At 42.5% G+C, this 21434-nt stretch overlaps 1 protein-coding gene across 1 annotated transcript; it reads left to right on the top strand.

Annotated features, from left to right (window-relative positions):
* The first annotated feature begins 131 nt into the window (after positions 1-131).
* Positions 132-13953, top strand: Golt1b (golgi transport 1B). The gene is made up of 5 exons (XM_059258757.1): positions 132-290; positions 4879-4970; positions 7045-7223; positions 11209-11290; positions 13378-13953. The coding sequence occupies exons 1-5, from the start codon at positions 266-268 to the stop codon at positions 13414-13416; spliced, it is 417 nt and encodes a 138-aa protein (XP_059114740.1). The 5' UTR covers positions 132-265; the 3' UTR covers positions 13417-13953.
* The last annotated feature ends 7481 nt before the right edge of the window (positions 13954-21434 follow it).

Below are 21434 nucleotides of genomic sequence, written 5' to 3' on the forward strand. Positions count from 1 at the left end.
CGGATCGGCCCCCTCCACCAATCACAAACCAGATTCTCTCTGATTGGCGGCGTGGCGCGGCGCCCAGGCGCACATCCGAACAAGAGCACGTGCTATTGGCCCCGCTGCAGCCAATAGCGGGCGGCCTTGCGGCCCGGCGGCGGCGGCTGCGTGTTTCCGGAAGACGTGGCGGCTCGGGCCCGGGCGGCGTCCCCGTGGCTCTTCTCCGGACTAGGCTTCGCAGCGTGGGCCCCGAGGCTCTGCGGTCCTCGCCGCCGCCGCCGCCATGATCTCCCTCACGGATACGCAGAGTAAGCGCTGCCGGGGCCCCGCGTTGGCCTTGCTCCCGCCGCAGCCTCTGCTCCGCCCCGCAATGAATGGAGCGAGCGCGGCGAGGGGCGGCGGCCTGCGGGAGGGAGGGGGCCGCGACCGGAATCCAGTCGGACTACCCCGACTCGAGCGGTGCCGCCGCCGGACAAAGTTTCCGGGGCGCCGGGAGTGGGGCCGTCCGCCCGCACTTGGGTTCCTGCGAGACCAGGGTGGCTCGGGGCATAGAGAGCGGTAGTGATTTGCCTTCAGACACCGCTGTTAGCAGCCTGCCCAAAATTCCCTTGCAAAGACTTCAGTTTTCTGCCTGTTTAAGTTTCAACCGAGTTTGTCAATTTTAAGGTCACTTTGCGCTCAGATAGAGCATTGACTTTTGTTGGGAGTGGTGGTTTACTTTTCTGTGTTAGGAGTCGGGATCACACTGTGTCTGTAAATGAACCCGGCCTTTCGCTCTTTGTGTACGGGCTGGTTGGTAATCCTTCTGCCTCAGCCTCTAAAGCTCTGAGATTACAAGCATGAGCAACCCTGCCTGTCTCTACAGGTAAAGGATTTCTTTATTAGTGTTGTTGTATACTATACTTAGTGGTGTGATTTATTTTAGCATCCGTTTCTGCCTATCTCATCATTCCGATCAGCTTTGCAGTCTTGCCTTTTTTGTGGCCCCAAAGATGAGAGCATACTGGACAAGTGTTCTATGGACCAGTAGAGCTGTGTCCCCGACTCCATCGTTTTCATTTTTCCACCTTTCTTGACAATCTCAATTCTTTTTCCACCAAACCCTGTTTACTTTTTAAAGGTTTTTTTTTTTTTTTTTTATGAGTATGACCTCTTTTTGCCTCACCCTTCCTCATTACCAATGACCTTTGCGTCTTCAAACTCTAGTCACCTTAGATTTTCAAGATTCTGTTGAACTGGAAGGAAAGCCTTCCTTGAAGTTATTCTCAAATGGAGTCTGAAGATTTAAATTCAAGTCATGGCACACTGGAATTTTACAGATCTTCTATGGTTCCCTGTACACCTTGGTAGCCCAATCATACCCATGGGTTTTTGATTTGGACTAACCCCAGAGTGTTGCCTATTGGTCCATCAGCTTCATTTGGTTCTACTCAGAAATAAGAGTGTCCCTTTTCCTTTTTCACAGTTGTATGAGTGTTTTCTTTAATTTTAATGTAAGATGTAGATATATAGATAAGTGAGCTTAATTTTTTATATATGTGGGGTGGGGGTGGGTGAGTATGGACATATGCATGTGAGCTGGAGTTACAAACAATTGTTAGCTGCCTAATGTGGGTACCAGGAACCAAACTCAGATCCTCTGGAAGAGCAGGGGTTTTTTTTGAGTTTGAGTTTGAGATAGCATGAGCGTGGGAAGGCAGACTTGGGCCATTTAAAAATTGGAACATGAAAGACATTCAGGTACTCACACACACATAGACAGAAAATGCTATGGCCCCAAGACTGATGGCTCAGAAGTCTTTGTTCTTTTCACTGTACTGCTGGCTTCTAAGGAGACTTGATGTAAGTATTCACATCTAGGGATGGTACAAATCTGTGCACAAGGCAGAGATCTTCAGTCTCCAGGAATTGGACTCTGAGGAAAAAGCCATTTTTCCACCTCTTTTTATCAAATTTCTTGAAAGGATGAAATTCTCTGATGTTCACATGCCAATGCCTGAGGTGAGATGGTGAGTTACAACCAATAGTTAGGGGACCAGAGCTTTTAAGTTCAGATTGTATCTGTGTCTGTGTTTACTGCAGGATTGGACCAGTATCATCCCAGAGAGATGCCAACATGATTCAGGGCCTTAGGTTCTGAGAAGGGTGGGTGACAGTTGATGATTGACTTAAGACACTATAGTAGCACTCTCCCCATTCCAGCAGTACCTAAAGAAATGCCAAGACTTGCAATGGAGACAGCATCTATGTTACATCTGGATTGTCATATTAAGTAAAATGCTGCTGTAGTGTTTGTTTGACTTACTGAGATTGATACCTGGTTGAACTTACCTGTTTTCTTAAAGGTTGTGATGGCAAAGGAGAGTCTGCTCTCAGTATCACTGTCACGGAAACATCAGCCGAGTGGACATTAAGTTAAACGGGTCATTTTTTTTTTTAATAAAATTTCCTAAGTAGGCTTTTTTTTTAATGTTATCTAATTTAATCTCTCAGATTGCTTATATCAAAATTTACTTTTTATGGACAGAAAAAAAATGAAGATAGGATATTACGTTTTCCCAAGTACGATCCTGGCAGGAAGACCGTTGTGCCATATAGGCCTTTTGACTTCGGAGAACTTACGGATGGATAAGGACAGGGACAAAGGAAGATCTGGAGATGAGAAAGGGTGTGGTGAAGTGTTTTGACCCATTTCAGTAGGGTATTCCTGGCAGCATTGTGCTAGTGATAATTTGACAAAGGTTCCACAGGCAGCTGTCCCCTTCTGAGCTGCACTTGATAAGGCCATGGGAATGTTTGGGTTCTGGGCTGTAGCAAGATTGTGGATTGAGAGGACTAGATGTGAAGTCTACTGCTGCTGGTGGCTTGGCTGCCACCCCACTAATACTTATATACAGCAGTCAGTAATCAGATGTCTGCGGGAAACTTGAGCCATTGCTGCTTGGTGCCTCAGAACTTTGTTAAAGGAATCATCAGGCATGTGTATGGACATTGCACTGTGATGAGCCACGAGGCATCCTTTTCCACTGCAGCTACCTCTTAATAGTTCTGGTACCTACTGAGATTAAACTTACATCAGTAACATCATTCTATGTAGTCCAGTACTCTTGAGTTCAATTTATAATGGTTAAAATAGGCCTGTTTTAAGGCCTATTTTACTTGACCATAGTTTGATTTTGGGCAGCATAAATCCCCTCTCTACACATCATCTTCCTCCAACCCTAAAGTGATTCTGCCTACGTTCCAGTGATACTGGGAAGTTGCATTGCATATGCTCTGGGAAATAACTCACAGTGCCTGACTCCTGGCAAGTTCTCAGTGCATAATAACTATATTTCCATTTAATTTCCTCCATTTTTAAGCTTGGGGAATGCTTTTACTTTGTATGTGCATGCACAGTTCTGTCCAGATTGACATTGAGTGTCTTCAATCATTCTCTGTGAGATATATATATATATATGAATGAATGAATGAATGAATGAATGAATGACAGGCTCTTTCACTGAACCTGGAGCTCACTGATTAGGCTAGCCTGCCTGGCCAATGAGTTTCAGAATCTTGCTGTCTCTGCTTCCCTAGCCCTGGGATCACAGGCATGAACCACTATGTCTAACTTTGTAGGTTGGTGCTGGGGATCTGAATTCAGATCCTCATGCTTGCACAGCAAATACTTTACCAGCTTGATTTCCTTTTTCAAAAACAAACATCTTAGATTTTGTATAATTATTAAGATAATCTGTGAATATAGAAGTTAGTCACATTTGGATAACTTGGTTGTTACGAATTGCTCCTAACAACTAGTTGCTTAATAGAGTTTCACTTTTAGTTGTTTTAGTAAATTCTCCTCTAAAACATTTGAGCAAGAAAGTAATTAATCTGGAAGCTACACAGAGGAACCCTGTCTCGTAAAAACCAAAAAAAAAAAAAAAAAAAAAAAAAAAAAAAAAAAAAAAAAAAAAAAATAATTAATCTGGAATTTTGGTATTTGCGTGTGAAATACATTTAAACTAGAATGGTGGTAGACAGGCTTGTAGATTGTTTCAGAATAATTTTAGAAACAAAATGGAAGTATACAAAAATTGAGACCTTGGAGATGTAGAGAAAGGTAAAGTTTATAAAGTATTGGCTCATCAGACCCTTGATGTCCTCGGTCCTAATATTGTTGAGTGCGTCCTGTATGTGTATGTATGGCCTGGATTTTAGCCCTCTAGAGCTGAAGGGATGGATCACAAATCACTAATACAAACAGCAATTCTTGGGGGAGGGGGATTACCAGTTAGCCTCTAACAGCTACAGCAGGATGACTGAGAAGTAACCGGCAGATTTTGCTTTGTGGCAGTAACAAGAGTGTCTGTGGGCTCAGACATAAGATAGGACCTAGACAATGTAAGGTCAATGAAGCATTTTATATGCAAGGTAGACCTCGATTATACTGTGTCCACCTGTATTTAGTACCTACAACACCCCTTGGTCTCTAGTAGTTGATTGACAAATCTTGATTTCTAAGTGAACAAGTGAAAACGTGTGCTGGGTTGTAATTTCAGGTTCTAGTCTACTTTATCCTGCATTGGTAGTGTGAAGTTTGTAGGAGACAAATAGTTAAAACCTGTGCATTTTTGTCTAAGACCAGAGAGGTTTTTCAGAGGTAAATATATATATAATCAAAGGTTTAGAATCTAGACCTGTCTTTTCTTGTCTCCTGCCTAAGAATTGGGAATTTTCTTCTTTCCTGATTTACACTTGGCCATATAACTAGTTGTGCTGCATCTTGTTAAAGGTCTTGATGCCATTAAGAAGCTGACCTACAGGATGGGGACCTTCAGGATTTTGTGCTGGATTTGCAGGATTGTCAGGGACCTGATTCTTCTCGCCTTAACCATGTGCTTTGTGTTGCAGAAATCGGCATGGGCCTAACAGGATTTGGAGTGTTTTTCCTGTTCTTTGGAATGATTCTCTTTTTTGACAAAGCACTGCTGGCTATTGGAAATGTAAGTTTTGAATATGTACATTTTAAATTCATCAAGCAGTTTTACCTATTAGTGACCTATTTTACCTATTAGTGTTCCTTGCTGTCAGTCGTAGGTAAATGACTCTCAAGTTCACTGTTTGCAGCAGCAGTGAACCCCATCAGCTCTCTGTGAATAAAAGATTAACTTAAGTGTTGTGGATATCTGTATGCTGTGAATGTGTTCTTCTGATTGATTGATAAATAATACGATGATTGGCCACTAGCCGGGCAGGAAGTATAGGTGGGACAAAGAGAGAGGAGAATTCTGGGAACAGGAGGGCTGAATCAGGAGATGCTGCCAGCTGCCGCCATGAGAAGCAAGATGTAAAGTGCCAGTAAGCCACGAGCCATGTGGCAACTTATAGATTAATAGAAATGGGTTAATTTAAGATATAAGAACTAGATAGCAAGAAGCCTAAGCCATTAGGCCAAACAGTTTAAATAATATAAGCATCTGTGTGTTTATTTGTGTCTGAGTGGCTGTGGGCCCAGGCAGGACTGGAGATAACTTCAGCTACACTTAAGGTTCCCACTTGGTCAACTACTCTAAGTGTTTGTGGTGTGATTTACAATGGACTACATGGGTGCTACCCCTAAGTCGGAGTTGGGAGGCAGAAGACCTAGCCAGGCATGGTGGCTTAGACCTATAAACTCAACAGGTAGAAAACAAAGGCATGAGGATTGCCACAAGTTTAAAGCTAGCCTGGGCTACAGAGCAAGGTGTCATCTCAAAAAATAAAGAGAAGAAAGATGATATGCTAGCCCCATGTGTAGTAAATTTACGAAACTATTTTGAATGTAAACCGTGCATGTGGTTAAATTGCATAAACAAATTTTTAATAACCTAGAAGCTTTTAAAAAGTACATCTTCTGACTGGGCGGTGGTGGCACATGCCTTTCATCCCAGCACTTGGGAGGCAGAGGCAGGTGGATCTGTGTTAGGCCATCCTGGTCTAGAGAGTGAGTTCCAGGACGGGCTCCAAAACTACACAGAGAAACCCTGTCTGAAAAAAAACAAAAAAAGATGTACATCTTTTGTCATGAGATGGCTCAGTGGGTAAAGGGGCTTGCCACCAACTAATCCCTGGAACCTACATGATGGAAGAAGAAATCCAACTCCTCTAAGATATTCTCTGACCTCCATACACATGCCCACATACAGGTAAATAAGTGAATAAATCAATGCAATTTTTTTGAGTACTTGCTTGTGTTCCTGGCTTATAGAAAGGATATGCTTTGTTTGCTTGCTTGTGTACTGCCCTGTCCATATGTTGGGGTCGTACAGGAGTTCCAGGAGGAAATAACCCCCCTTGTGAGAAGATGGAAAAGTCACTGAATGATATTGAGATGTTTTTGAAGTCTGTGGCCTACTTTAATTGAAAAGAGACAGGATAGCAAAGTTGGTGTTTTCATCTGGTGGTATAAACAGAACTATTATCTGGGAATGTGGCACTTAGCTGGTAAGCTTGGTGTGCATTGGTAAGGAGTAATGTTTCCTGAGGAAAGCTAATGGGGGAAGAATTTCACACACAGTGTAGGGGAATCATTTCTTACCATGTGTGTCTATTCTGCTGCTAGGCTCTTCTCCCTGGCTTTGCACTGACCCTCTGCTGTCTGCATAGCCACCACCCAAATTACCCACCCATAGAAACTCCTGCACCCCATCATGACTGTTGCAGAATTAGGGACTACATTTGGTGACACATAAAAGCAAGCTGACCGTCTAGGCCTTGCCAGATGTCTGTTTGACTAAGCCGTTTCCTTTCCCATCCAACCAAGCTGAGAAAACTGCTGCAGATGTGGGTCCCTCTGTCCCATTTCATCATCTTTCTCCATTGAATGGAGTTAGACAAGGAATGAGGCCATTGACTTGACAGCCAGGACTTCCAGCATGCGGGCCCCACGCCCTGGCTCCGCTGTGAGACCTATGGGCAGGACTCTGGCACTGCACACAGCAGATGCCAAGCAAACTGCTTCACTGCTGACTTAACTCCTTGCTCTTCACTTGATGAGGTGTTTAACCCTTTCTCTGTTGTGTTGTCTTTCTCTCCTAGGTTCTGTTTGTGGCTGGTTTGGCTTTTGTAATTGGTCTAGAAAGAACATTCAGATTCTTCTTCCAGAAACACAAAGTGAAAGCCACCGGGTTTTTCCTGGGTGGTGTGTTCGTGGTCCTTATTGGTTGGCCTTTGATAGGCATGATCTTCGAAATTTATGGATTCTTTCTCTTGTTCAGGTAGGCCATTATTTTCTTCCCTTTACTGTGCCAGTGTGTCACATAACTATTACAGAATCCTGGGTAGTTTGATTAATGTAAGAAGATCACTTCACTGCTGTTTAGACTGAGTCTTTTCATTTCAGGTCAGTCAACTATAAAAATGTTCCCTAAATGTAAATGACTGCCTGAATAAGGTAACAAAGTATTTGTTGAGTATTTTTAATGTTCCTTCCTCTGATGACTCTAGCTTGTGTCAACTTGACACACAAAACCAGCCAATACAACTGACCCCTTTTCAACTTGACACATAAACACATCACTATTAAGCCACAACCCTTCCTTTCTTATTCATGCCCCAAGATCTTAAATAATTTTAAAAGTCCCACGGTCTTTACAAACTCAAACACATTTAAAATTCTAGTTCCTTTAAAATAGTCATTCTCTTTAAAAATACAAAGTCTTTTAAAATGAAGTCTCTCAACTGTGGGCTCCAGTAAAATACTTTCAGGCCACAGTCACAGTCAAATCAGAGCACAACAAAATTCTAACTGTTCAATATCTGGGATCCATTCATGATCTTCTGGACTGTTCCAAAGGGCATGGGTCACTTCTCTTGCTCTGTCCTCTGCAGCACACACATCTTGCCTTCTAGGCTCTGGCTAGCTCCACTCCACTCCTGCTACTGTTCGTATGGTCATCCCATGATACTGGCATCTCCAATATGCTGGGGTCACTTGCTGCAACTGGCCTGCACTTTACCAGTAGCCTCTCATAGGCTCTCCTCATGGTGCCAAGCCTCAGCTTCTTCGCATGATTCAGTCCTGGGCCTTTAGCTACCACTGAGGCTGTACCTTCACCAATGGCATTTCCTGGCCTCTCAGAATACCAAGCCTCAGCTGCTCTCCATGACCCCTTCATGCCTTCAAAACCAGTGCCACCTTGGTGAAGCTTACACATTACCAAGTCCAGCTGCCAGCACGAGGTACAACCTTGGCTGCCTCTAGAACACACCTTCTCTGTGCTCTCAGGAAACACATCCCAGAAGATTTCACCTCAGTGATGCTGGTCTCTTCTTAATCACTGCTAATTTCTTCATCCAGCCAACCAGCATCAGGTATCCCAGCAAAGCAAAATTTTTGCTTTAGTAGTTCTGGTATCTTGTTAATCACAGCTTTTTCTTAAGCCCCAGTTAACCAGAACCATAGGCTCTTAATTCAAAATAACACATGGCCCTGATAGAGTCTTTAAACTTCCCTCTGAAACTTTGCAGGCCAGGCCTCTGCCTCTGTACTTTCTTTCAACATTCTGCCAGGTTCCTGGAGGACACCCCACTGAGCTCTTAACACTCAATGGTTCTTCCAGCCCAAAGTTCCAAAGTCCTTCCACAATCCTCCCAAAAACATGCTCAGGTCTGTCACAGCAGTACCCTACTCTTGGTAGCAATTTGTCTTAGGGTTTCTATTGCTGCAATGAAACACCATGACCAAAGAGCAAGTTGGGGAGGAAAGGGTTTATTTGGCTTACACTTCCACATTGCTGCCTATCACTGAAGGAAGTCAGGACAACAACTCAAACAAGGCAGAATCCTGGAGGCAGGAGGTAATGCAGAGGCCATGGAGGAGAGCTGTTTACTGGCTTGCTTCACATGGCTTGCTCAACCCACCTTCTTATAGAACCCAGGACCAGCAGCCCAGGGATGGCATCACCCACCATCGGCTGGGCCCTCCCCCATTGGTCACTAAATGAGAAAATGCCTTACAGCTGGGTCCCATGGGGACATTTCCTCAACTGAGGCTCCTTCCTCTGATGACTCTAGCTTGTGTCAATTGACACACAAAACCAGCCAGTACAACAGGGTTTGATGTTTCTTTAGTGGGATAGATGGGTGGAGAGACATGTCATTTTCTTACGTAAATATGTTGCTTTACAGTGGCTGCTTCTTGACAGCAACATGCTTAGTGCATGTGCTGCTAAGAAATCCAGTACTGAATACACTGGAAATGTTGATCAGTTGCTATCTTGTGGGAACAAGTTAGGCAATAAGCAGAGGGTACATGGTGAGCATATGTGTTCAGTAACACTGCTTGTATTTATTTTTTAAAATGCTAGGCACCATGTCACCTAAACCATGAAAATGAATTAAGTGCCAAATCTGTCTTAGAAAAGCTACCATTTCTAAATACGGAAAACAGACTATAAAGTCTCAAAATCATACAGTGATGATGTTATGTCACCAAAGAAAGACACAGACTATTCTAAGATCTTAGTAATCGGGGAGCTTATCCAGGGAGAGGCCAGGAATGTTCAGATAAGCTGAGACTTGAATGGATCAGACCACATCCTGTAGGTCAGCAAGAAGTTGACTAGTTGACTGACAGGAGAGACTGGCAGGCTTGTGAAAGCTGTTTGTTCTGAAAAGGGGGGAGCAGTTTCTCAATGGGAGTGTGGGCCATACGCAGGAAGAAGCTGCAGTGAGGCCAAAAAGAATGTGTAAGCCAGCCAGGCTGCAAACTTTTCTGAATGAGTTGCTTATTGTCTTACCAGATTTAGGCTAAGGAGCTGTGTCTGCAGCAGAGAGGCAGGGACACAAAGATTTTTAAGCCAGAAACAGTTGAACCAGGTAGGCATCTTAGAGAGATTGCTCTAGTATCAAAATGAAATGCACATCAAGGTTCAGGGAGATTGCCCAGTGGCTAAAGGTGTAAAGGTGTTTGCCACTAAGCCTGAGGACAGACCTGAGTTGGATCCCCAGGACCTACATGGTGGGCTTAGAGAACTGACTCCTGTAAGTTGTCCTCTGACCTCCACACCTAACATGGTATGTGCTACGTGCCCCCACACACATTAATAAGAAAAATTTTAGGGTGCATTTCAGAAAGAACAATTGGAGGCAAGGAAAATAGTTAAAAGGCTCAGACTTGGTGCCCAGTATAAAGTTAGGACATTGAACATTAGCTGTTTGCCATTGGAGTGGAAAAAGAAAGCAGAGCGGAGTTAGGAGTAAGAATCACTGGGCTAAGGAAGGAAGGGCGGCTCTTAAGGCAAGTTGAGCATGTGAGAGACTTGAGAGTGAATGCTGGCAACTATACAGTCTCCAGCAATGGAGGTTAAAAGGCCAGACTTGGCCCCTGATGCCAGTACAGAACAAGATAGCATTGTTTTATTGGTAAACTGCATTAATACATCAGCTTCATGATTTAAAGAGGCTTCTGGAAAAGTCCTCATGCTTCTGCTGAGTTTTGTTTATTCTGAGGGAGGCTTTGGCTTAAGATCTAGAGCTAAGAGTCTTTATTGTTCTTTCTCCAAATCCATAAAACCCCCAGTAGCAGTGTATAAAGTCACAATTGTGTGTTTTTTTAAAGATACTTTAAAAAATGCATTTGAGCTCAGTACTGCTAAGAAAGCAACCTGTATATCTCTGAATAATGTGCCTACTTGGACTGGAAGAGCTGTTCCTCTGGGGTGGGTCAGTTCACTTCCTGTGGGTTCAGATTTGAAGCTGGCAGCTCCTGACCTCTCTCATGGTACTTTCATCCCTGGGAACTGCATTTTAAGAACCAGACACATGTCATTTCTTATGTGTTCTTAAACTCCTTTTCATCTTAGAGAGAGGTGGCCTCACTAACCCACACATAAACTAATTAGAGGCTGTGTCGCTTCTGTGGGCAAGTATCCAACACCAAAAACTGGCAAGATGTGAGGCTTACCATCTGATAGGTCTTCTGTTGGTGGTGTTCTCATGGTTCCATGTATACAGGCTCAACAGCTCATTTCTTCTGGTTATCCCTCCCCCAGTTCCCCTGTCTTCAGCAGTGGATCAGAAAGCCCATGGTCTAATCACAGCACAACTAGGTCCTGTTATACTCTGGACACCGTTTTACCAGTCATCCCATTGTTAACTGCATTTGTTGTAACTGATGACTCTGGAGTCTCCGTTACACTTGGCTAGTGGTTCCTCCTGGTAGAAAGCATTGAAGTCTACTAACCTATCTTCTGCCTCCAGGGGCTTCTTTCCTGTGGTCGTTGGCTTTATCAGAAGAGTGCCTGTCCTTGGATCCCTCCTAAATCTACCTGGAATCAGATCAGTAAGTAGTCATGTATTTAGCAATACATTTTTAAAACCACCCAAATGAATAGATTGTGATGCCTTTTTACTGGGAGCTTGAATCATTGATGTGATTGAGTCATTGTGATAAAAATGATTGTGTCCCATGTATCCCGGTTACCATGAAAACCAGAAATTAATCATTCATAGATCTGTGAAACCTGATGTTTCGTTTGAACATGCCATTTTCAGTATTGTTTTCTATTTTTGATGTTACTTCAATTGATAATGCTAAGCTACTTTTGTGAATTGGTAAGTGAAACTCTTCCTGCATTCAGGGTGCGTTCTGTGGGTGCATGATACTAACCTGCCATGGAGGCTCCATCTATTGTGGGGTCTCCGAAGCCTCAGGATTTACCTGTCTTCCCAACTCTCTGTGGCAGACTCAGAATAGCTTTGCCTGCCTTCCTTGTACATACCTCTGTCATAATATGTGCCTGTTTTAATTATCAAGAAGAGAGCTGCAGAGCTGTGATCATAGTTCTTCAGGGCAGAGGTAGACAGATGGCTATTAACCATTCTTCCCCAGAGCCCAGTATAACACCTGCCACTCACAATAGAAATGCCAAACATTTTTCCCAAGTCTGTGAATAAAGGGTAACATTTTACTGACCTCAGAGACCCAGTTAATCTCATGACAACTGTAGGTGACTTCTTTTTAGTCATCTTCCGTAGTCTGAAAACTAAGTGAGATCCTGAAATATGGAGAGAATGCTGGAGATGGAGTCCTTCTGAGAAGGAGACAATTTTTTGGGCTCTAGAGCTAACCCATGTCAGAAGTCACCTTGCCAAGTTCCGTGCTCTTTCTGAACAACTAGGTTAAAGTATAAAAGATAATGAGGCCCATTAGTCTGTCTGGAGATTGCAGGGAGAGCCACAGTGTTAGCTGAGTTCTCAGCTAACGAGGACTTCCAGAAAAAAGAGCACCAATGTAAGCCCAGTCCTTTCCAAACCAGGTCAGTCTTAGAGGCAGAGCACCCTGACTCAGCTTGGGTGTTTGCATTTATTTATCTGTGGAGAATGAATATGGTGTTTCTTTTACCACTGAAATTTATTTTAAGGTTCTAGTGAATTCACAAATACTATCAATCACCTGTTTATGATCATTTCTAAAGTTGGTACCTCAGCTTGGGGTGGGGTGGACCCTGGCCCTATGTATTCTTATTACCAGACTCAACGTAGATATTGTTTATATATAGAATGATGTTTGAATTTACTAAGACCTATAGTTGTAATAGCATATTATGTTCTCAGTTATGAATTCTGTAATGATTGTGTAAATGGGCATGCAGTACAGTAGGGGTCTGTAGTCACTGCCTAAGTGATCTGAAACATGCGTGCAAAAGCACTGCTGGCTAGAACCCGGCAGTTCTCTGCCTTGCAGCATTGCTATGTTTATATACACTCTGTTGCAAGCTGTACATCACCATCTGGGATGCCAAAGACAAAAAGTTTCTGATTTGGGATGGAGTAACCAAAGTCAATAACCATTTTCATGAGTGTTTGTTGAAGTTCATATTTGACAATTATAAATTTATGTTGGCAACACTGAATGTTTCAGTGTCTTTGCCCTCTTCAGTATGATGTCCAGAATGCTCATTTAACATATTTTTAGTTGATAGTTGTTGTTTATTACTGAACTTAATTGAGTTAAATCTGTTTGTCCAAAGACCACATAGGCCCAGAAGAGATCCACAGGAATGGTCAGTGGAAATACCTTGTTGGGTTCATTAATGCATGAGTGGCTGGCATTGCAGTCTTTTCTTTTGTGGAGCTAGCAGTGTCAATGTCATTTTAGACGTTATTTTATTCATTGTGTTGCATTTTTCATGTTTCACCCTTAAATTCATGTATATAACATGTCATGCCAAAGCAACTTTTAGAAAAGTAAATTATGTACACACCTGAGAAGATGGTGGTGGACACCATCCAGTTAACCACTATCAGTCATGCCTTGAACTCTCACAAATCTTGTAAAACTGGATGTTTTAAACCAGCATTTAAAGTGTGATTCAGTGCTATACAGTGCCTGAGCTCCTTTTAATTATGTTTTTTTTCTCCTTACAGTTTGTAGACAAAGTTGGAGAAAGCAACAATATGGTATAACAGCAAGGCAACTGAAGACTTTAAATATTATATTATTTATAAAACCCTTTGAAGAATATTCAGCACAAAGTTAAGTTTCACAAACTAGCTTGTAAAATCCTTCCAGAAGTTTTAATCATATACCCTCCAAGTACCAACAGTTATTGAAGAAGCAATGACAGCAAGCTTGTGATCAGGTGATCTGAGCGATCAGCGGCTCGAGAGGATGAAGCCTTGTTACAGTGCTTAGTGACTTGAGAAGGCTGTTTCTTAGTCTTGCTGCAGCGTGTGAAACAGCCATTCATAGAGAACCATGGTGTCTGTTACTTTTTTTTTTCTTTTTAGAAGATTCAGGAACACCGCCGATAGGCATTTATATGTATATGTCCATTTTGATGACTCAGATGTTTCTAGGTGTGCTGGGTCTCTGATAATGATGCCTGAATTGGATTGGATTATGTCGTCGGTGTATCAGCCCAAGGAAAGCCCAGTTTCATGTGTGAATCACTTTTTTTGTAAACATGAAAATAAAACTTTTGTGGTCCTTTTGAATCTTAATATTTTGGAGCCAGATAAAAATCTGAACTAGATATTCTTCTTCAGAATACACAGAGGTCATTCTAAGCTGTTACTTCCTCAATCATAGCTGACCAAGTGCTTTCTTGACTCAACAACACTCTGGATGCACAGATGTCTTGAGTGTGGCCTGGGTGTGTTTGTACAATTTGCTGCACGCAGACACCAGAGAGCATTCTGACCATGGAGTAGTCTGCTACAAAGGGGGTTGGAATCAAGTTTTGAGATCCTAAATGATGCATACCAGATGGTTTCTCCCATGTCATGATGTAGTTTTTCTTCTTGTTGTGTTCTTATGAAATTTGGCTGCAGTTTCCCACCTTGGTTTCATAACTTGCGGTGACATTGAAGGTGTGTAATATGTTAAAGGCTTGATTCTGTGATTGTAAGAAGAACTGTTACTTTCATCTTGATTTTCCTCTTATTTTCAGCTTTATTATAACATCCAAAAATCAGCGTGCATCACATCTGCTTCCTCCACTGTTCTCCATCTTGAGTTAGGAGAGGAGATGCCCCGTTGACGTGCAAAAGCTATTACACTATAACTAAACTTCCTGTGGTTCCTCAGAAGCGTGGTGCTGGGGGAAGCTTGTCATTCCCTTCTGTTGCTAGTCTGCCAACAGGAACAGCAATGGTTTCCTTCCTTCCCCGGGCGTTAGTTTTCTTGTTGGAGGTGGGAGCACTTCACAGATACAGTACTATTTCTCTTACCACTAATGATTACACTATTTATTCTTAACAGTGGCAAAGCTTTTTAATGCAGAAAATCATAACTGAAATTCTATTTATTTACAAACCATTTCTACAAGACATTACAATGTTTGTTGTTTTTAGTTCAATTTATTGGTGCCAGGAGAATTCCAGCCTTGCTGGTCTGCAGAAGGAAGCACTGGTTTGTAGTGGGATGGTTCATTCTTGTGGATTACTGTCGTGTTTGGTACTTGCATCTGACTTTATGGTGTAACCTGTGAAAACTCGATAAATGGAGAATCCTACCTCAATAGCTCATGGGATAATAAAAGACCTGGCATTGTGTCTGATGTTCCTCAAAAAGTCACATCTTCCCTGGAGAGTCAGTGCTGTGCTTTGAGAGCTGACTTGTGTGAGGCGCCCGGTAGACTTTTCATAGGCTTTGGCCCATGTGATTTGACAATGGCTAGGTGTCACTCTGTTAGATCAGGAGTCCGCCATTAAAATCTTTCATAGACATGACCCTATCCAAGTGTTTTTGCACTACAGCAAACAGCCCTTTCAGCAGTCTGGTTTCAGAAAACACTGGACCTGAGAAGATGTGAGAAGTTCATAACCCTTAGTAAGGCGGAGGGCTGGGATGGCAGGGATGGCTTTCAGTTTCAGGTGAGTCTGCAGTGGACCTGGGACTGCTTGCCAACGCTGCATTCCTTAGTCAGAACCTTGAAGAGGCTCTGTTTTTAAACAAACCAGCCTTTTGACTTCTGGAAGCCCTATTCTTGAGGGCTCCCTAACCCCACTCCCTTCTAAAATCAGCCTTCTGTCTTCGTGACAAAAAAAATTTTTTTTGATGATTCCCCCACATGGAGGAAAAGTTCCAGTACTCAGCCTTAAGTGTTTCTGTCATGTTCAAATGTATCTTCTGTAACAGAAACATGCCTGCAATGTTTTCCCTTACAGTTCTCTGGAATTCAACTGCTTTAGAAGTCTCATGGTCAAATTATATACTCTAACAATGGCATATTGTAAATAACACTTGTCTTACCTCAATAAAAGGGTACTTTTCTATTCGTTGGTGGTCAAGTTTATCTTTGAAGTTTTAAAACTTAAATAGCCCTATAAATAATCTACCTCCTTTAAAAAAAATTGGGCCTCAGTGCAATTTTGTCTGTCAAATGGCCTTGATGTTTTAATTTCTAAATTGCTTAAGTATAATCATACAACAACTAAGTTAGCAAAACACATTTGAAAACTATTAACATGTCTAAAAGAATATTGAGTGGATGGAGAGGTGGCCCAGTGGTTTGGAGCTCTTGCAGAGGATCCAGATTTGGTTCCTGGCAACCATGTGACATCTCACAACCTTCAATAACTACACGTCCAGAAAATCTGGTGTCCTCTTTGAACCTCAGGCACCCAGCATACATGCAGTGCACACACACACGCAGGCAAAATGCTCATACACATAAATGTCAATGAATATTCATTGCCTTGGGTCATATACTGTATTTTTTTAAAAATGTTGAGCTCCTAGCATTCAGGAGGCAGTGCAGGTAGATCCCTGTGAGATCCAAGCAGCCAGGCCTATGTAGGTGTGTTCTCAAGAAACAAACAAACAAAAAATTGGACTCAAAGATCTGCTAAGCATTTGGTTATTCAACAGACATTTTCTGAGTGTCTCCTGGGAACTTAATCCCATGACCAAATGCCAGCAATTAGAAGATTAAGCCCTGTCCACAAGACTTTAACTCTTAACATCTCTAAATATACTCTGAGTTACAGTGAAACAGATGGTAAAATAATGTCCAGACATCTAAGCCTTGTAGTTTCTTCCACTTTCAGCCTCCACCTGTGTAACAGACTTGTTTTTAGGGTGTGTGTTGTGTATTGGCATTCTCTAGAGAAACGGGACCCATAAAATGAGCATATGTTACAATGATGTTTAGTTGGCTGTAAGATTCAGTCTAACCATCCCTGTCTCAGTCCATGAGGCTGGATCCAGCCTGATACCCAGTCTAGTGCTGAAGGCTTGGGGGATTCCTGGAGAGCTGCAGTACTTCAGTCCATGTTGGAAGGCCAAGAAAACTGAGTTCTGATAGCAGTGGAGGACTGAAGCAGTGGAGGTGGGCAGGCAAAGCAGCTGCTTTCCCTCAGACCTGGCCTGCTGCTGGAAGGAGCTGTCAGTCCTGAGGGTGTCCCTGCTTCAGTCAAACCTCCAGGAGATCACCTCAGAAGCTTGCCTGCAGGTGTCTCCTAGTTGATCCCAGTGACATTATCTCAGTATCTTTAGAGGACAAAAAATGCTGTCGGCATTAATTGGAGTTTTTCCTCAAAATGTAATTTATTTTTCTATTCTAGAAATGTATTTATTGTAAGGTGAAGGGATGGGTGTTGAGAAACGATCCTTTTGTTTCTTTTTGTTGTAATGTAAACCTCAAGATTCAGAACTGTCACTGCTACTCACTGTAAAAGCTGGCTCTGGATTTTTCTATCACTACGTTTAGCCAGGCTTTTTAGGGAAACCTGTTAGAGTTGCTGCCATTAATTACAGAATTTAAAAAATTCTAGCATGAGTAGAGATTAATTTCTAAGTTCAGAGGGCTTATAATTTTTTTTCTGGAAAATTTATTACATTTGAATACTTGTGAGTCTTCATCCATAGTGTTTTCATCATAAATTCTGTTATAAGCCAAAAAAAAAAAAAACCAGTGCACCACTGACTTATTAAGTATTTACTGAGTCCTGCATTGAAACTTGATTGCAGTCAGTTGTCACTGGGAACTGGATATCTTCAGTCTTGTTAAGTATCTCACCACTTGGGAGGCTGAAATAGGAGGATTGCCAGGACTTAATGGTCAGCCTGGACTAAATAATGAAACATTATCTTGACTGATAGGTGATGTAGGTGGATTTTTCTTGTCCTGCCAGCCAGCTCCCAAATCATGACAAGGAGATTTATTATTGATTATGCAAGCTCAGACAATAGCTTAGGCTTGTTCTTAACTAGCTCTTATAAGTTAAATTAACCCATATCTTTCGGGTTTTTTGTTTGTTTTTGGTTTTTTTGGGTTTTTTTTTTTTTTTCTCGAGCCCATATCTTTCAATATATGTGTTGCCACATGGCTCATGGCTTTACCTGTCATCCAGCATCTCTTGCTCCCTCTGCATCTGCTGGCAACTCCTCTGACTCCACTCTGCCCCGAAAACACTGTTTATCACTGAATCAGCTCTTTATTAACAATGAGAGCAACACATCTTCACGGTGTACAGGATTATTCCACAGTAATTGGTGATAGGTGATTTATAGATAAATAAATGATTATGGATGGACAGATGATGATCTAGTACATCTCTCAGACCTTGGCCAGGACCCAAAAGTTTCAACTTGAGTCCTATTGTTCACTGAAGTCAGATGTGTGAAAGTTACTGACTGGCTGCAGTACTTTCCTGTGACATTACTCAGTTGTGAGGACCTCACTAAATGCCACTAGCATATCTCTCCTCTCCTGTCTGCTGAGCTAAGACAGCTGGATCTTCTGGGTCCTTTCCACTTTCTACTTTTACACTGATTGGGTAGCAAATGATTCTTAAGGCTCCAGTCCCTTATGATGTATATCCATCCCTGGCATTTCATAGGTGCCAGTAAATGTTGAATGAAAGTATGATTATCCAGGTTTGCTGCTGTCCCCTCCAACTCCTAGTGCATTGAAGTTAGGTTTTTTGGAAGCAGACGTCTCTGTCAGCCACAGTGAATGAGGTGAACCCTGTAGAAGTCTCTGCTTCACATCCTGACCTTCACACAAAGTGACTTGTTACTGGGGGGATGGGTCAACAAGAGCAGCCTTTCTTCCCTAAGAAAGTGAGATGCTAAGAAGTCACTCTTGACATCTACAAGGGGGTGTGAATCATTGGTTCTCAGGTCACCCTCCTTTCCATTGTGAAATAAAGGGGCAGAGGAGGACTTTGTAATTATAAAATTCTCCTAAGGGGGAAGTAATGATGTAAACTTGCTCCCTAAGTGAATGTATCTGGAAATATCATTGTGCTTCAATCTCTGGCATGTGAAACTTTATGATAGGCATTCAAATCCTTGGGCCTTGAGCCTTCTGGTGAGGTGCTGTGATTGGAGTTGTAATGCAAAAGCCCAGCTGTGGCAGCACCAACAGACTGGGCTGGCAGCTAGTGTCAATACTCAACTGAAAAGATAATTATGAAAAGCAGAGACAGAAGATGTTTTTCCATCTGCATTGGGAAGGGGACTAAAGGGGCCCAGGGATCCCCAGTTAATCTTGGGTAGGCTGATGTGGGTTTCAACAGGTAAATTTGGGGCAGGATAGGTTTGCAGTCCTGACTACAGTGTGGCCCAGTAATGCTTTGTCTTAGCTCTGATTCTACAGGGTCTAAAGAAGTCATTAGCTGAGCATGCTGGCACACAACTGTAAATCCTGGAATTTAGGCAAATTTCAAAAGATCAGGCTTCTGTTGCTGCTAGGCCTGAGTGAGGAGTCTTCTTCCTGGAAAAAATGAACTTCTAAGCGCCTCTTCTCGTGCACTTGAACCAGTGAGGCAGCTCTGATTTCAGCAATGTGTAAGCACAGGTACTGACTACCTTGGGCTGAGCATCCAATCAATTCAAATATATGTAACTTGAAGGGATGTCACTCAAGTAACAGGTGTCACTCAGTTACAAGTGATTGTTGTTCAAATGGAACCTGGAAATCCTAGAGCCAGGTTTCAAAATCCAAGTTATCTTAGTGACAAAGGCAAAAATGATCTCTAATGGATATACCTTTAAGGAAGACATCAGAGCCTATTTGATAGACAACCTGCTTGTGCATACTGTCAGCAGAAGAAAGTTCAGTATTTTGACCTATCGTATTTTGAACCAAACAATGGGGCCCCCCCTCTTGGTTCAAAAGTGCATCTGTCTTTAAAGCCTGTGATGTAGCAGCAGTATGTTCCTGGAGGCGGTGCCCTCTGTCCAGCCTTGCAGAGCAGCATCTGGCATGCTGTCTATGATGAGACCATGATATTGATAATATGTCAGAACCATTTCCTCCATTTCTTCAACAGAATGAAAATGGCAGCTTTGACGCAAAACACCTACTTAGGGATTCACCAGATAAACTAAGAGTGTATTTATTCTTCCTTAGACTGGGAGTTTCTCTTGGTGATTCATTTTCCTGTTCCTCTTCCTAAAACTTCATGTGGTTTTTTAAAAGATATTTTGTTACATTTCTTACCTGTGTTGGGGAGGGGGAAGGAGGGAGAGTGCATGGGCCACAGCATACATATAGAGATCAGAAGACAACTTTTCACCTTTGGGGATCTGGAGATTAACCTCGGGCCCTCAGGTTTGCCAAACATTGCTGTACCCACTGTGCCAGCTCCCTGGCCCCTAGCGCTTAGTTGAATCTGTCTCCTAAGACAGTGGGTACAAGCCACCACTTCAGCAGCTCTGGCTGCTATGATGGGAAGAACAGTCTACAAATCCCTAAATATGAACTCCTCTCTATTTTCCATTCTCATTTGCTAGCTCTGATAGATGATCAACTGTCACCTTGATGAGGTCCAAAGCTTTGGCATGCCAGTGAGAGGTTACCTTTTTGTTGTTGTTCCTTTCTTTATAAGTGTTTTTAATTGAAATAAGATTATATCACTTCCCCTTCCTTCCCTCCCTCCAGCCCTTCTAAGCTGCCCTCCCTCAAACCCCTTTCATGTTCCTAACTCTGAAGTTGGTAGCCTCTTTTTCTTTGATTATATTTGTTATATACATATGTATGTGTATGCACAAATATATATATATATATATATATATATATATATATATATATATAACCTGCTGACTTTTAAATAAGTTTGAGACAGTTGTAGACTATGGGGATTTTTGAAGTTGTACTGAGTGCATTATTGCATTATGATATGGCTATGGCTACAAGCCTTTGGGGACCAGGGAGTAGAATGTGGTGGTTTGAAAAAAAATGGCCATGAAAGGGAGTGACATTATTAGGAGATGTGGCCTCATTGGAAGAAGTGGGTCACTGTGAAGGCAGGCTTTGAGGTCTCATATGTGCTCAAGCTATGCCCAGTCTCTCAGTTCACTTCCTGTTGCCTTTGGATCAAGATCAGAATCCTCAGCTCCTTCTCCAGCAACATGTCTGCCTGCACACTGTCATACTCCCAGCCACCATGATAATGGACTAAACCTCTGAAACTGTAAACTACCACCTCAATTAAATGTTCTCCTTTATAAGAGTTGCTGTGGTCACAGTGTCTCTTCATAGCAATAGAAACCTGCTGTGGATATCGTTCTGTATAAATAAACACTGATTGGCCAGTGGCCAGGCAGGAAGTATAGGCGGGATAAACAGAGAGGAGAAAAGAGGAAACAGGAAGGGAAGGGAGAGACTGCCTGGAGCTGCCGCCAGGACAAGGAAGATGTAAGGTACCGATAAGCCACGAGCCATGTGGCAAAGTATAGATTAATAGAAATGGGCTAAATATAAGAGTAAGAGCTAGACAATGATAGGCCTGAGCTAATGGCCAAGCAGTTTAAATAATGTAAGAGTCTGTGTGTTTATTTTATTAGTGGGCTCTGGGACTGGCGGGACTTGGCGGGAGCTGGAGAGAAATTCTCCAGCTACAGAAACCCTAACTAAGACAGACACACAGCCTCAAGCCTCTGTCAGCCCATTATAGCAGAGCAGAATTGTTCACACGGCAGGGAAGAAAAATAAGAGGAAGATTGAGGTTTTGACTATCCATGTCAGGAG

Source organism: Peromyscus eremicus, chromosome 3 (genome assembly GCF_949786415.1).
Source record: "Peromyscus eremicus chromosome 3, PerEre_H2_v1, whole genome shotgun sequence".
Lineage (NCBI taxonomy): Eukaryota > Metazoa > Chordata > Mammalia > Rodentia > Cricetidae > Peromyscus > Peromyscus eremicus.

Excerpts from the sequence above, each read along its gene's own strand:
- Golt1b (XM_059258757.1), top strand. The coding sequence starts at position 266 with ATGATCTCCCTCACGGATACGCAGA. Across the intron at positions 291-4,878 it reads CTCCCTCACGGATACGCAGA|AAATCGGCATGGGCCTAACA; the intron begins GTAAGCGCTGCC and ends TTTGTGTTGCAG. Across the intron at positions 4,971-7,044 it reads CACTGCTGGCTATTGGAAAT|GTTCTGTTTGTGGCTGGTTT; the intron begins GTAAGTTTTGAA and ends TTTCTCTCCTAG.